At 36.1% G+C, this 16,110-nt stretch overlaps 1 protein-coding gene across 1 annotated transcript; it reads right to left on the reverse strand.

Annotated features, from left to right (window-relative positions):
- Positions 1-764: 764 nt before the first annotated feature.
- Positions 765-14,896, reverse strand: sh3rf2 (SH3 domain containing ring finger 2). Its single transcript, XM_016472726.1, has 10 exons — positions 14,540-14,896; positions 12,445-12,717; positions 10,686-10,781; positions 8,496-8,801; positions 5,199-5,320; positions 4,811-4,981; positions 3,481-3,722; positions 2,160-2,446; positions 1,756-2,027; positions 765-1,479 (listed from the first exon to the last, which is right to left on the reverse strand). The coding sequence occupies exons 1-10, from the start codon at positions 14,894-14,896 to the stop codon at positions 1,392-1,394; spliced, it is 2,214 nt and encodes a 737-aa protein (XP_016328212.1). The 3' UTR covers positions 765-1,391.
- Positions 14,897-16,110: the final 1,214 nt, after the last annotated feature.

A 16,110-nucleotide genomic window follows, 5' to 3' on the forward strand; every position in this document is an offset into this window, starting at 1 on the left:
TGGAGGGGAGCACAAGGTTGTGTTTATAATGAAAAGCTAATAATTAAATCATAAAAATGTAAAATTAAAAATAAATAATTTAAAAATAACAACAATCAAAACACTTACTAAAAAACATGAAACTTTTTTGTTTACCCACATGTCACGTGACCATTAACCAGCATCAGAGGACTGTTAACATGCAAATGTGTTACTGAATTATTCATTTATTACTTTAAAATCTGAGGGGACTTTAAGTAAATATATTAGGTGAAAGAGGTTCGGCTGACAAAAGAAGTTTGGGAATGCCTGCATTGCATGTAGCTAAATAAGACGTGAATTTGTGCATTTTAAAGTGTTTGAAAGACAAAAGCCTTCCAAAGGCAAACACCTGTGAATATGTAATCATGTAATCAATAAAAAAGTAACTGTAGTCTGATAACGAGTATTTTAAAATGTAATATAATCTAATTACAAGTATTTTTGGAATGGGATTAAGTAATCCAGATTACATGTAAAAAGAATACAATTGCCTTAAAAATCATTTAATTGCTTAGTATTCTTATCGTCCGTTTTTTCAATCTGATTATCATCAGTGTTATCCCATTGTCACGGAATTATATAATTTTTTAGTTCTGCTTCAGTCTGTATTCTCTGATATGACAATCAATTAATGTGAAGTGGCTGCTGTTGGATTGGTTTTTTATGTGCAAAAGGAGAAAATGTTTTCATATTTTAATGTAAACAATAATAACAGTCCTACCAAATTCAATTTAATAAAAGGCAAAAATCCCATCAGTAGAAAATTCCGAAGTCTTTTTTGTTTATTATTATTTGTTCAACCATCTTCCCAAAATTCCCCTCAAAAAAGGGACTGAGAACAGGAATGTTGAAGAATCGCATCGTCAGGATATAGATGCGATGACGTTTTATACAACAAAACAAATCCACCATTACTGTACTGAAACAACAGGATTTTGTGAGTCGAGTAAGTCATCATTAGGCTTCCCTTTATCCAACAGTCATAGATAATCGTTAGTTTCCTAGAATCAACAACCTTCCCCAACTCTCACCCCATCTAAAAGTGCAAACTGTGACTCAACATACAAAAAGGCACGTTTATCTGTCAGAACTGACTAATGATGAAGGGAAAACCTACAAGTTTTTGTGCCAGGTGGGTGTGTCTAGAAACACGACGTGATTTGTCATACATAAGCACACAGGATATTGCTTTTAATTTAGATTTATGAACCAACAGGCTAAAACGGTGTGACTATAAACATCACTGGACGAAGAACGTGCAGAAGAAACTGTGGCACTCAAAGCACTTTGTCTAGGATTTCCAGAACGCTGCTGTGGAAAAGGCCTGTTTTTCCACTGATCTCCTGGGTCACGAAAAGCCTTCCGTCCGCTCAAGGCCTCTGAACGACGACTATTTCTCCTTCCGTCAGCGTGAGCTCTGCATCCGTTTTAGCATTGTAACCTTTCATTACTCGATATCTGAAGAAATCAGATCAGAATGCACCGGTCAGAATGCACCAAATGCCAGGATGTGCTATACAGGATATCTAAATGCTTCTTCAGATTCTGACAGGAAATGTTTTTCGGTTAAAACAGTTTCGGTGAATTATCTCAATAAATCTCGTAAAAAATACTGTATCTGCTAAGATGGAAGAAAAAAAATCTGCCACTCATTTCTAGCTAATCTGCAACACAGGAGCCATTCGATCAGATAACGCAATGCTTCCTTTTAAAGACACACTCAAGAAAACCCACCTGTTAGAGCCGGGCTGGTTGTTGATCAGTACTGGCTTCATATTTAGCGAGAGGCAGTCCATAGAAGCATGATCCGGGCCTGCGCTCTTTCTGGGTGCGAGTGTTTTTGTGTCTTTAAGAACTAATGTACTTCCATCCCGACCCAAGATGGCTGAAGGGTTCCAGTGGTCCAGAGCCGAAAGACCAGGCTGGGAACTAGAGATTTGTCCTGCAGACGCCATTTTTGATCTCTGAGGAGCATCATGAGTCAGGAACCGCACTGACTTTACTGGCTAAAAGAACAACAACAAAACATGCCGATGTAATTCAATTGAATATTTGTGAGCATTTGAGAGTGAACTATCCCATTAAATCCTAGATCATCACAACTCTTAGCCCTAAAACACTTGCAGGAGCTGTTTTACCTTCTCTGTATTGTGCTTATGAGCGTCTGGTTTGACCAGAATGGACTGAGGCGCTGCGGTGGCCTCTTTCTGGACCGGGTCCCTGCTGACCGTTTGATATCCACCAGCAGAGGGAGCTGTGGTTTCATATGCCCAATGCTGCGCCTTGATGGGGTTCGAGAACAAACCGTTTCTCTTTTTGGGAAGCACAGGTGAACGACCGAAAGTATAGATCTGCCCCAAATCCTGAGGTGGAGGCTGAAGGCTTACGATTGAATTTGAATTGTAGTTTCCGTGATGAGGCAAGCCTAAACAAAAGGCAGAGCAGAAATTAATCAGCCCACCAGACTGAACAATATATTTAATGTTGCAGAAGCTAATTTCTGTGTGTCAGCTAAAACCTAAAAATATATGAAGAGAGAATAATGACCCTATATAAATGTTCTAATCTAAATTAACTAAAAATGATTGTACATATTTTTAGATTGAAAGTCTCTTATGCTCACCAAGACTGCATTTATTTGATCAAAAATACTGTAAAAACGCTAATATTGTCAACTTTTTTATATATATTTGAAAATGTATTTTATTGCTGCGATCAAAGCTGAATTTTCAGCATCATTACTTCAGTCTTCAGTGTCACATGATCCTTCAGATTTGATGCTCAAAAAACTTCATTAACTATCTCATTATGTTGAAAACAGTTGTGCGGCTTCATATTTTTGTGGTGACATTTTTTTTTTCAGGATTCTTTGATGAATAGAACATTCAAAAGAACAGCATTTATTAACAGAAACATTCTGTAACATTATAAATGTGTTTACTGTCACATTTGATCAATCTATTGTGTTCTTGCTGAATAAAAGTATTTTTTCTCCTAAACTTTTAAATGGTAAATGGTTTTCATACAAATATTAAGCAGCAAAAATTGTTTTTAACATTAATAATAATCAGAAATGTTTCTTGAGCTTCATATTAGAATGATTTTTGAAGGATCATGTGACACTGAAGACTGGAGTAATGATGCTGAAAATACAGCTTTGATCACAGAAATAAAATACATTTTCAAATAAATTTGAATATAATACAGTAATTTTAAAAATTGTAAAAATATTTTACAATATTACTGCATTTTTTTTTAATAAAAAAATGCAGTCTTGGTGAGCAGAAGAGATATATATATATAAAATAAAATAAAACATATTGTGTATCTTTGCTTAAAATGTCAAAATGTATAAATAAAACACAAGTTGGACTAGTTTTTCCATATAGAACAGTTGCAAGTGCAACAGCTAAAAGTTGATTTATTTTGTCACAGCGTGTCGGGCTCGTTGGCTCTCACCCCTGTGTGTGGAGTGGAGGGTGCGTCTCACTGTGCTCCATCCCTGTTTTCCACCCAGCTGCGGCGCTCTCCCAGGACTGGCAGATTGCATCAAAGCCATTGTAGTTGAAGGAGTGTCTGCGTTTACTTTGTCTAGGGCCAGGACAACAGCCTGCGGCTTGTGTGGGGTGTGGCGTTTTGTTGACACTGTACTTGTATTAGGAATGGCAGGTTTGGTTTGTTCAAGAAACCTTGCAGATGTTCTGTGGGAAAGTCAGAATATTACTGTAACCTTGACTATCAAGATAATAAGTGCTTGTAAAACTAAAACGGTTCTGATTAGAACTAAAAAGCATGCACTGTGAATTACATTAAAGAAACTGATCTGAAGAGCCCATCAATATTTTTAACAGTGTGTTTAAGATATTAAATAATGTACAGACAGAGTAGGGGCATGCGATAATATCGTAATTGTTGTTTTAACGATAGGCCTATGTTAGCTGACACTATGAGTATGTCATTCACTTTGCAAAAAACAAACAAAAACACATCTTGAGAGTCCAAAAGCATTCACTGCATGATGAAGTATATTAGAATGCAGTTAAAATTACCCTATAATTCAAGTTATGAAAGCAAAAAATATCCCTGTATGGGTTTCAACAGTTCAGCAAACAAGAAATTATTATTGAGTTACATTTTAGATACAATATTGTCTGTTTTTTTTCTGTTTCGGCAACAAAATAGTTCCAAACAGAGCCGAAGCAGAACATTTGTGCGTTTTTTAATGTTTTTGAACGAATCAATTGAGTCAATGATTCAATGACACATTCAAAAAGACAATCACTTGCTTTGTTTCTAAATAAGTAAGCCGTTTTGAACGAATCAATTGAGTCAATGATTCAATGACACATTCAAAAAGACAATCACTTGCTTTGTTTCTAAATGAGTCAGCCGTTTTGAACGAATCAATTGAGTCAATGATTCAATTACACATTCAAAAAGACAATCACTTGCTTTGTTTCTAAATGATTCAGCCGTTTTGAACGAATCGTTTGAACAAATGATTAAATGAATCACTCATTAAAACGGGGACTTTCTGCCACCTACTGGCAGTTTTAGTGTCATATTTATTTATCCATAACCTTAAACCAGCGCAAAAAACACACTCAGCAATATACTGTTAATTATTGTTATTAAAAAAAATCCCAATAAATATCAAAATATAATTTTTGTCAATATCGCACACCGCTTGTAAGGAGATTAAGAAGCAAAGTATTGGAAGCATGTTTTGTAGAAGTGTTGTTGTTACTGTATGTAACCCATCTGTACTATGAACTGTACTTCTGCTCACCTGAGCACAGGTGTAACATAGTTAGCCGGCAGGATCCCTACTTTGCCTGTTCTGAGAGACAGTCCACGCAGCCAGCCCTCTTTGAATTTCCCATAAACCCCCACCATTTCACCCTTCCTCAGTTCCAGCTCCTCAGAGTGATGAGGCGTGTAGGAATACAGCGCCGCACACCTAAACATATCATCAGGTTTAAGAAGTAGTTCAAAAATGAAAATACTGCCATTATTTACTCATGCAAACCCATACTTTGACGTATGAGGGGAAAAAAGCAATGTAAAGATTCTTCAGAAACACATTAACGATATACAAATTTAAACTTGTTTAGCTTTAATTCAAGAAAATCTTTTAGATGATCGTCAAAGATACATATGATCCCAGAAACACTTACACACTGATGGAGAGCTGCTGTGTGGCAGACATCTTGCTCTCTGACGGCAGGGGGGACGCCTGAGGGTTAATCAGTGCCATGGCGATGGTCGGCGGACTTTCACCATTCATTGTTCTGTCTCTCTGTAATAGTCAGAAAGTAACTGGTAATTTTCTTATCTTTGCGCAGACACTGACAGCAATGTAATCTCTTCAGTACAAGTGTAGAACAGATTTGTTGAACTCCAAACATTCATGGTTATGTAGCCTTCTAATAACATATGTTGAATAATAGTAGTAAAGTTTTCAATAACTTTATGATAACTAATTAATAAAACAAAGACACAAAGTAAGACAAGATGAAAAAATAAGGCAAGACAAAAACAAAATAAAACAAAAAGACAAGACTAAACAAAAGGCAAAAACAAAACAAAACAAAAAACAAGATGGGCAAAACAAAATAAAAAAGATGACAAAAAACAAAGCAAAAAAAACAAGCAAAAACAAGATAAACAAAACACAAGAATAAAAACAACACAAAATGAGCAACATCAAAATAAACAAAGACCAGACTAAAAACAAAAGGCAAACCCAAGCAAAACTAAAACAAAAAAAGACTAAAAACAAGACAAAAACAAAGCAAAAAAAAATAAACAAAAGACTAAAAACAAAGCAAAACAAAAAACAAGACCAGACAAAAACAAAATTAACAAAAGACAAGACTAAAAACAAAGCAAAAAAGATAAGCAAAAACAAAACAAACAAACATAAAAGACTAAAAACAACACTAAACAAATACAAAAATAAAACAAGATAAGCAAAAACAAAATAATCAAGACTGTAAAACAAAAGACCATCAGGAACATTTGCTCACTGATTGCTTTGAATCTTGGCTGATTGCTAATGGGTTGACATATTAAGGTTATGGTAAAAAGTTTCAATGCTAGCCTAATTCAGGAGTCATTTTGTGTAGTTCTCTTGCATAACAGCAAATAAAACATCTCAGTTACAGAGCTGACTCAGACAGAAAACAGCCTCAGACTGAGACTTTTCCAAAGCACTGATATCCAACAACTAATGGGCTCGTGGAAGAGAGTCTGGGCAGTTGAGTCATGATTCTTCCTCCTAAACTAAGATCCAGTCTAAAATTAGTGCATTATTAAAGCATGATGAAACGAGAGACCAATCTGTGAATTCTGTAACGTTGACAATTTCCACGCCTCTCTTAATCACTTACACCTACAGTATGTCCCATAATTATCTCAGAGAGAGCAGGTGATTACAGCTTAGTTACATCAGCACTGCCACAGAAGACACAGAAGGCCTAGAGAGTTATACATTAACACGTTTTATTCAAAGCGACTTACAAATGAGAAATACAGCATAAGTGATTCCTCCTAGAGAGGCGGTAACATAAGAAGTGCTGCGATCCAAATTGCATGTTAAAACTACCAGATAAGTACAATAGAAAAGAGCATGTACTTTAAGAGAGTCAGTTCGGTCCCGCAGTATATTGCACTGAAATCCTGGTGTAGCATTTACTTTGAAATACTTTTCACTCGGAAACTGCTAGTAAATTTCATAAATAATTACAAAGAAATGGCACATTGAATTAAACTTGAAATTTGGAGTATAAAGACATAAAACATACTCCAAAAATCTTAAAAAAAAAAAAAAAAAAGAACTCCAAAAATATATTATTTACAACTTCATATACGTTTATAATCAGTTCGATGTCTGCTTTCTTCCTGTAGAGGCTTTATATTCTTTACACTTTTCAAGTCATTTGAGAATCCAAAAGCATTCACTGTGTGATGAAGCCTATTAGGATGCAGTTAGAATGACCTTATAATTCAAGTTATGAAAGCAAAAAACATCCCTGTGTGTGTTTTATGTCTTTTATATTTATATAGTTAATAATATCACACAAGCGACAGCCATTTTTCTAAATATTAGCGCACGAGCAAATCGCAAATGTGATATTAATTTTACACAACCGTAAATTCAACAAACATGAATTTAATTGAGTGAGTTACATTTTAGACACAATATTGTCTGTTTTTTTCTGTTTCGCCCACAAAAATAGTTTCAATCAAAGCCGGATCAGAATATTTGTCCGTCTCAGAGTGTTTCCTTCCTGAATGAATCTGTTTCTGAACGAATCAATGATTCAATGATCTATTAGTAAAGACTGTTGTTTCTAAATGAATCAGCTGATTTGAATGAATTTTATGAACGAATGATCCAATGAATCACTCATTAAGACAGGAACTTGTCACCACCTACTGGCAGTTTTAGTGTCATATTTATTTATCCATAACAGGCCTAAACCAGCCAAGGTACCAGTATTAAAACACACTCAGACAAATATTGTTTAATTATAGTTATCGTAAAATCTCAATAAATATAGAGATATAATTTTTTGTCAATATCACACACCTCTACATCACTTTCTGCAAAATCTTCTTTTGTGTTCTATTAAAGTAAGATGCTCATGGTGGGTTTGCACCGGCGATGAGTAAATAATGACGTAATTTTTATTTTTGGGTGAACTATTGCTTTAAATATTTTCTTTCCCATCAGAAAGACGCTGCTGAGTCAGAAACAGTGGGCATGTTTCCTGTGGCTTCAGAGTGTTGCACAATCTGAAGAAAAAACACAAATAATGCACAAAATCCAGTGTTAACTGGCCCCTGGGTAGGTTGTAATATGAGTGACTCGTCTCTCCGTGATGTGATGTTCTCCTCGCCTTCTATTAATGACCCAGCTGATGGCAGGAGGAGAGAGAGAGTCACCGCTCAGTGGAGAGGAATGAGCCTTTCAACCAGATAAGAGGAAAGTGTTATGTAACCCTATATGAGTCATGAGCTTGATAACAGAGAATGGGGCATTTTTAGCTCTCAAACACACTGGCTTCCTCTCACACAGGAAAACATCTAATGCTGACAGAGGAGAGAAATATTTACACCTGTTTTTGAGGGAAAAGTCAAGAAAATGCAAGAAGGAACAGCTCGTTTTAGGTGATTTCAGTGCATTATTTCTAATAAAATCAAACGTGTGACACCGACACAATCTTGTGAAGCGGGCACATTTGCATCACAGACACATTAACACATTATAATACTAGTTCCGTGTCTATACAAACACATCTCTGACTCATCGAATCCAAATAGGATGTTAAACTCACCATTTATAATTTAGTGTAGCTAAATCACTGCACTGAATGAAAAAAACGCATACATGGCTAACTAATCGCATGTCTGCATAGCAAATAAACGGCCAATCATAATTCCTTCACAAACAAACAGGGGCTGCTCACCTTAGGCAAGTTTCTGTGAGAGCTCCTCAGACGTGGCTTGTTAAACGTGGCGAGTTGTGGCGTCTTGCCGGAGGACGGCTGTGCGCTGGAGCTGATGTGAAGCGGCTGCTGGCTCTGGCTGAAGGGAGGATAGTTGAGGCTGTTCAGCAGACTGACATTTGGAGGCCTGGCTGACTTGTGAGACGCTCCAGCGATCCGCCTGGGGACGCAAGCATCGGCGTTGACTCTGCCGCCGCTCCGTGGGTGCGATTCCACCGAGTCTCTCCTTTTGCGTTTTTCCAGAAGCTCGTACGCCGCCGGATTCGGCTGCAACGGGAAAACACAAAGCAGTTTAAAAAGAAGCCGAGATGCACAATAAAGCCATGCTGGGTTGCATAAGCCCCTCTACCTGCTGCGTCTGAGTTTGTCAGAAAGAAAAGTGCTATTAGTCCCACCTGCTCGCCCTAAACTTCCTGTGTAAGTGGCAGCTGGAGCTGCCGATCTGAGGAGCGCGGCGTTACGATGGACTGGTGCAGCACATGTGGGCAGGAGAAGTGACGCTCCCCCTCTCTGTTCCCATGATGTGCTGCTCTGCCACCGAAGTAAAAGAAAGCATTACTGTGCCTTCACGCCTGGCTGCTCACCGCTGAGATGCCCGACCGGTGTTGAAAGCGAGGCTGGCTGTTTTATCTGCCTAACCTCAGATACAGCATTCCTATCTGGAGCTTGATTATCCGCTGGCACATGAAGTTCACTGGAGCAGCAGTGGTGGAAGAATGCACATCAGTCACAGGACTGCAGCGTCACAGATAGCAAGCTCACTAAAAGCTCGTTATCATGCTCTGTAAGTAAGCTACCGCCACCATCAGCACTAAGTGATAAGGGCCTATTGTTCTGAATTTAACTGTGACATTAAACAGAGACACGATTAGGGGACATTAAAAAGATTGGCAAGCAATGACGAAGATTTCACGTCACACTGTAATTTATGAGTGAAATCATTTTTTATTATTATTGCATAAAGGCTTAGAAAGTGCAAAATAGTCAAAAAAAATCTGGGTTTTAATTCCAAAATCAAAAGAATGATATTTTGCACAAAGAAGCCTATTTTTAGGATCATTACATTTTTGCTGTGACATTATTTTCATGACAATTAAGCAAATATCCTCCATTCTCAGTGGTCTAATCATTTTCTCATTACTGTAGTTGCTTAAATCAGGGGTCTTCGGTCTGTGGCGGCACTGCAGGGGTCTGCCAATTACTGTTTGATCTGAACGTTTGGTTAACGAAAATATGAAAATATGCAATAAGCAAAAATACAATATTAAGTTAACTTCAGCCAAAGCGCAAGTTAAAAAAACAAAAGTTCAGAAGTTCACTATTGCATTTAATCATTACATTGTTTGGAGCATAAGAAGCAAATGGGATTATTTATTTTTTATTTATCTTATTAATGGATTTATTAAAATTTATTTGTAAACTCAAAATGTTATGTACAACTATATGCACATCAATAATAAATATTTCAGGCATTTTCAATGTAATGTAAGCATCACAACAAAGTATGTGAATCAGAGTTATTGTAGTTAACTAAAACCATTAAAAAAACATTTTCATTACTTGAAATAAGTTAAATAAAATATAAAACAACTTATTTAACAATTTAATTCAGCTAGTTTTCAAGGCAACATTTCTCAGTTTCATTTTCAGGTTAACTTGATGTACTAAAATAACTAAAACTGAAATGATTAAAAACTACAAAAATAACAAAAGACAAAATTGCTAACAATTTTAACTAAAATTAACATGAAAATATTACAAAATAATATAATATGAAGTATTAACGAGAAGACTAAATAGTATCTCAGTGATACTAAAATAACACTGATGTAAATACAGTAATATTGTATACTTTGTGCAAGCTATTATTAAAGTGCAATGCTTATTTTCATACAAATATGACAGAAAAAGGTTGAAGACTCCTGGTTTAAATTGCTAAACAGATTCGAATGTACAGTTTTATTTATGCTCATTTTAAAATAATAATAAAAAACATTGTCCAATATTTTTGCAATGCAGTGAAAATGTAAAAATAGACTTTTTACTTTATGCAAAATATTATTTCTTGTTTTATTATTTTATGATTATCTGGACATTTCTTTGGGAGATTCACCGTGTTTTGAAATCGAGAATAAAAGCCTGTTGTCTTACCTCTGTGAGCTCCAAAGGAAAAATCCCAACTTTGTCTCCAAGTTTGCCCTCGACCCAATTTTCATTCACTTGTTTAATAAGAGTAATGCTGTCTCCCTGCGGGGGGAAAGAGAGATAGGCATGTGTTAGGCCGCTGTGGGTGCAGGACGTCCCTGAAGACGTTTTCTCGGCTTGAATCACTCTAAGCTGCAGGCTCATTACACCCTTTACTCGGCTCCAGACCCATTTGGACCATCTGCTCTCAGAAAAAAATATAAACACTGCAGGAAAATGTCCTTTAATGGATGCTGTGCCTGAGTCAGAACTGTTATATAATTCAAGTCCTGCGGAGTGACTAACAATACTGCTACATCACAGAGCCCAACGAAGAGAGCTTTATTTGCTTCCCAGGTTCCACACTGAATCACAAAAATGAGGCAAGTAATACAAAACATGCTTATGTTCAAAAAGTATTTAGACACTTCACTCACACATACAAATCTAGGAATATAATTGAAGTGGCACTAAATAAAAAAAGAAATAAAAATAATCCCATTTGTTTCTTATGCTCCAATCAATGCTCCAAGAAATGCCGTTTCTGTTTTGGAATTAAAATAATAATAATAATAATAATAATAATAAAGGTAATTTTTATGATTTTTTTTAAATCTCACACTTCAGACTTTTTCTATAAAAGTCACAATGACATTTAAAAAAAAAAAAACAGAATTTCAAGATGTAAACTCAGAATTCAGAGAAAAAAGTTAGAATTCTGAATTTATATCTCACAATTCTGACTTTTTTCACAGAATTACGAGAAACAAAATTCGAATTGTGAGATATAAACTCAGAAATTGAATTGTGAGAAAAACTTTACATTTACATGTTTTAATTCTGTGGCAGAAATGGGCTTCCATATTTTGTGGCTGTTAAAGTAGTTGCAAAGGTCATCGCAAATATAGCTTAGAAAAGTGCAGTCTAGCATTATTGAGCAGATGGCACTTGCTTTGATGTTTTGTTAATGCAAACACATTTTTGATCGCTTAAAGGGTTAGTTCACCCAAAAATGAAAATTCAGTCATTAATTACTCACCCTCAAATTCTGTCATTAATTACTCACCCTCATGTCGTTCCAAACCTATAAGACCTTTGTTCATTTTTGGAACACAATTTAAGATATTTCTGATGAAATCTGAGGGCCCTCTGACCCTCCCATAGACAGCAAGGTAACTACCACGTTCAAGGTCCAGAAAAGTACCAAGATGATCGACAAAGTAGTCCGTGTGACATCAGTGATTCAACTGTAAAGTTACGAAGCTACGACAATACTTTTTTGCGCAAAGAAAACAAAAATAACGACTTTATTCCACATTTTCGTATCAGTAGAATAAAGTCGGAATAAAGTTATTTTACTGTAGCTTCGTAACTTTACAGTTGAACCACTGATGTCACACGGACTACTTTGTCGATCATCTTGGTACTTTTCTGGACCTTGAACGTGGTAGTTACCTTGCTGTCTATGGGAGAGTCAGAGAGCCCTCAGATTTCACCAAAAATATCTTAAATTGTACTCCGAAGATGAACGAAGGTCTTAAGGGTTTGGAACGACACGAGGGTGAGTAATTAATGACAGAATTTTCATTTTTGAGTGAACTAACGCTTTAAGTGTACAAATACTTTTTGTGGCCACTTTACCAACCCAACTGAATTGTGGCAGTACATTGATTAAAGAAGAAGAAATCAAATCAAATGGGTAGGTCTATAAAGCACAGAGACGAACCTTGAAGAAGGTTAAGCATTCCTTGCTGTCGTCCGTATCCAGATTGTTAGCATTGAAGTCATAAAGTGCTCTGCAGAGGGCCAGCGGCTGCGGCTGCGGCTGCGCACTTATGACCCGCACCACATCCACTGGAACCAGACCGCTGCTGTCTTTGCCTTCGCCATAATACCAGTTATCATCTACTCTCCAGCGCAGATGAATGATGCCACCTGACTTCATCGTCAGCTCTCCAGGTGCGTTACCCTGGAAATCATATAAAGCTTGAGCTTGCACCTGAAACAAATAAAAAATGCATAGGGAAGACTGTCAAGAACTTATCCTGATCACAACTCAAATAAAAATTATGAAGCCATTCTAGGACCATTATATTTTTACATTGTGCCATTATTTTTATGACAATTAAATACATACTGTAATGCGCAAAAAAAAAGATATATCACTTGAATTATTACAAAAATTAAGCTTTCGATGTACAAAGGGGTTTTCAAAAATCAAAGCAATAAAAGTTTAATACAGCTTTAATTTTTCCACCAAATATTAGAATGTATTCTGTATAATTTATTTTTTCTGAGACAAAAATAATGTCTATCATACATGCATGTTTACCTTGATTTACAGCAGACACCCACTATAATGTCATTCAGTTTAACAATAGTTCATATACCAAAAAATCTCATCAGGCAGATTAAGAACAAGAAACATTAGATGACATTAAAAGACTCTAAGGATCACAGTTCAGCCCCCAAAAACTAATTCATTATCATTTTAAATCTTTACCAATCCTACTAAACCTATCCTTCAAACCACTACATTTCACTCTGCAAGAAGTTTTTAAACATTTAAAATATAAAATTTAGTATAATCACTTATTCTTTTATATATTTTAATAAGTACAGGTCAGAATTAGCATGTTGTTTCATTTTTACATAACTGTTATACATTATTTCACCCATATTTTGAGTTTATTTTGACAACGGTATTCTAAACATTAAAGTAGACACTTTATTTGCATTTAATATGCTTTCTATGTATATAAATAAATCACTTTTGTAAATTTAATTACAAAAGTGTAATTGTCTTGTATTTGACCCTAATATATATATATTTTATTTTTCCTGATATATGAGTATAAATAAAAGTAAATTGAAATCTTTACAAAACATATCATAAAAAAAGTTTAAGACCCCTGGTTTAAATTGTAAAACAGATCTGAAAGTACAGCTGAAGAATGCATTATGGTATACCTGTTGTATTGTTTTTAATTTATGCTCTTTTTAATATTAAAAAAAGCTACATTTAATAGCTAAATAGATATTAGAAAAGTGAAACATTAATGCAAAAATATATATTAATAAAAAAATATAGAGTTTTTTTAGACAAGTGACTTCTGCAAATAACACAGCTTCTAACAGCGCTCTTTATTGTATATTATCTCCCAGTACTTCAAATGCACGTTTACTAAGTTAGAGGCGTGGAATGAGAAATGCAGTGGGAAAAGTAAAGTTTCCCCAGAGCTCAAAAGCATCCCAAACTTTTTAACAGCATTACTGTTTGTGGCTGCAAATGCAATGGCATTTTTCCCAACTGAAATTCAAGTCCACCGACCTACTTAAACCAAACCAAGGCCCAGTGTGTTTCAATGGACATTGTTAAACACGCAGAGATAATGGGGCTCTTAAGCAAACTGACCTCCCATATAAGACAACACAAAAACCATACTGATATATTTAAATACACTGTACACGTTTCATCATGATTTACGCTGCACAGGATTATAGTTCTGTTTAAAAACAAACATCATGCTCGATCTGTTTGATGTGGCACGACCACAGACACGGTGTAATATGATACATACCGGAGAAAGTTTGGAAAATATTCATATTCTATATCAGAATGATTATAAATCGAATTCACATCACAACCCCAAAAAGATTAAAGCTTTTAATTCCGAAAGAAAAGCAAACAAGCCTAATCAAGCCTTAAGTGCATGTCACAAAAAACACTAACAGCAGCTGCACAAAAAGACAAAGACTGCTTTTAAGTCAGTTCGTTATTCACGCTCTAATGCAACAAAAGCTCATGTCGTACTTCTTACCCCCTGTGTGTACTGCCCCGCTTTGGGCAGATCTTGAAAGCGACTGCTTAAAAGGTCCTCCTGGACTGCAGAGCTGATATATCTGACGGATCTGTCCCTCGGTGCGCCCAGCGGACCCCGTTCCTGGAGGCTCTCGAGGAGTCTCAGCAGCAGCGGGTTGGCAGGGAGCTCCTGCACTGATCCTGGAACAGCAGCTCTGCACTCTGGACAGCACATCTGATGAGGGTGTGAAGCCTCGTGCTGCTGAAGGCATGCCATGCAGAACGTGTGCTGGCACGGCAAGACCTTGGCAGACTCCTCCAAAGGCTCCATACACAAAGGACACTCCAACAGGTCCAAGACAGCCAGATCCTCCATCACCTCCTCCAGCACACACAGTTTTATAACATATTCAGACCTACTTTAGCCAAAAATACATATTAGACATCTTGGTAGCACTTTGAATTTACAGTCCTCTTACATACTATGTACTTAGGCTATTATAGTAATTACAATTACTAGGTAATAACTAGGTACTAATCCTAACCCTACCCCATAGTTACCTTATATTACCAGTTCTTAGGTAGGTACACTATAAGTACACTGTAAGTGCATGTAAGCTCACGTACTGTAAAATAAAGTGCAAACGACATCTTATTATATAATGATTTCTCACTGTAAACCTCGAGCTATGTACTTCCGTCAACACCTGCTCATTGTAATATGCAAATAGCCTAGGTGTGAATAGACGTAAATACAGTAAATACAGACACGAGCTTTGTAAAAAAAAATATATATATAATCTACCGTAATTAAGCTTACATGTCATAACCATTTGTGCTGTTATGATCCTGAGGAAAAACGAAAGTCAAGTTTGCATTGAACTCAAGATCGCACGAGCCGCGCGTGACGTCACGTCTACCTGGTGACACGAAACACCTTCGCAGCGAAAACGAGGTAGCCCAGGTATAAAACTGAACATTGTACTCAAATACAGCTAAACATTCACATACCTGCTGTCCCGTAGGAATCGGAGAAGAGAGGACAGGGCACAGGCGATTGAGAGAGCTGCTCTAAACTGGATGTTTGCGGTCAGGTGTCATCTTACAGCTTCAATGTCACTGAGATTCAGCCAGAAATGCTCTGAATGTGACGGAAAACACTGCGGAAGACATCTGAAGCCAGAAATGATGTTTTCATTGCAACTGTGCACCTGTATAATTTAAACTATATCAATTAAATGATCAGTAGAGAGACATATTTATATTAATGACACATGCATTTATTTTCCAGGTGCTTATTTGAGCTGTTTTATTTTCTGTGCATTTTTTTAAATAGAATCTGCCTTTTTTTTTTTTTACCCTGTTAGCAACATTTGTCCAAATTCAGTTTTGTGTGATTTTGAAATACATTCAAATTTACAGTAAAGATTAAATAAACATTCAAATGAAATGGACGATTTGTGAAATATTTATAAAATAACTATATATTTACTAATTTTAAGCCGTCACTCAATAAAAGCTAGCTAGTTTGGTGCCAAAATGCTGGTTTGTAGTTACTGATAAACTTATAGCCTGTTTTTTTTTTTTGCT

This window comes from Sinocyclocheilus anshuiensis, unplaced genomic scaffold (assembly GCF_001515605.1).
Source record: "Sinocyclocheilus anshuiensis isolate Anshui unplaced genomic scaffold, SAMN03320099.WGS_v1.1 scaffold969, whole genome shotgun sequence".
Classification (NCBI taxonomy): domain Eukaryota; kingdom Metazoa; phylum Chordata; class Actinopteri; order Cypriniformes; family Cyprinidae; genus Sinocyclocheilus; species Sinocyclocheilus anshuiensis.

Bases quoted from the DNA above. Each gene is read 5' to 3' on its own strand.
- sh3rf2 (XM_016472726.1), bottom strand. From the start codon at position 14,896: ATGGAGGATCTGGCTGTCTTGGACCTGTTGGAGTGTCCTTTGTGTATG. The intron at 8,802-10,685 runs GTAAGACAACAG...TTCCCGTTGCAG, and splicing joins TTCCTTTGGAGCTCACAGAG to CCGAATCCGGCGGCGTACGA. The intron at 1,480-1,755 runs GTGGGTTTTCTT...TGATTTCTTCAG, and splicing joins AACCAGCCCGGCTCTAACAG to ATATCGAGTAATGAAAGGTT.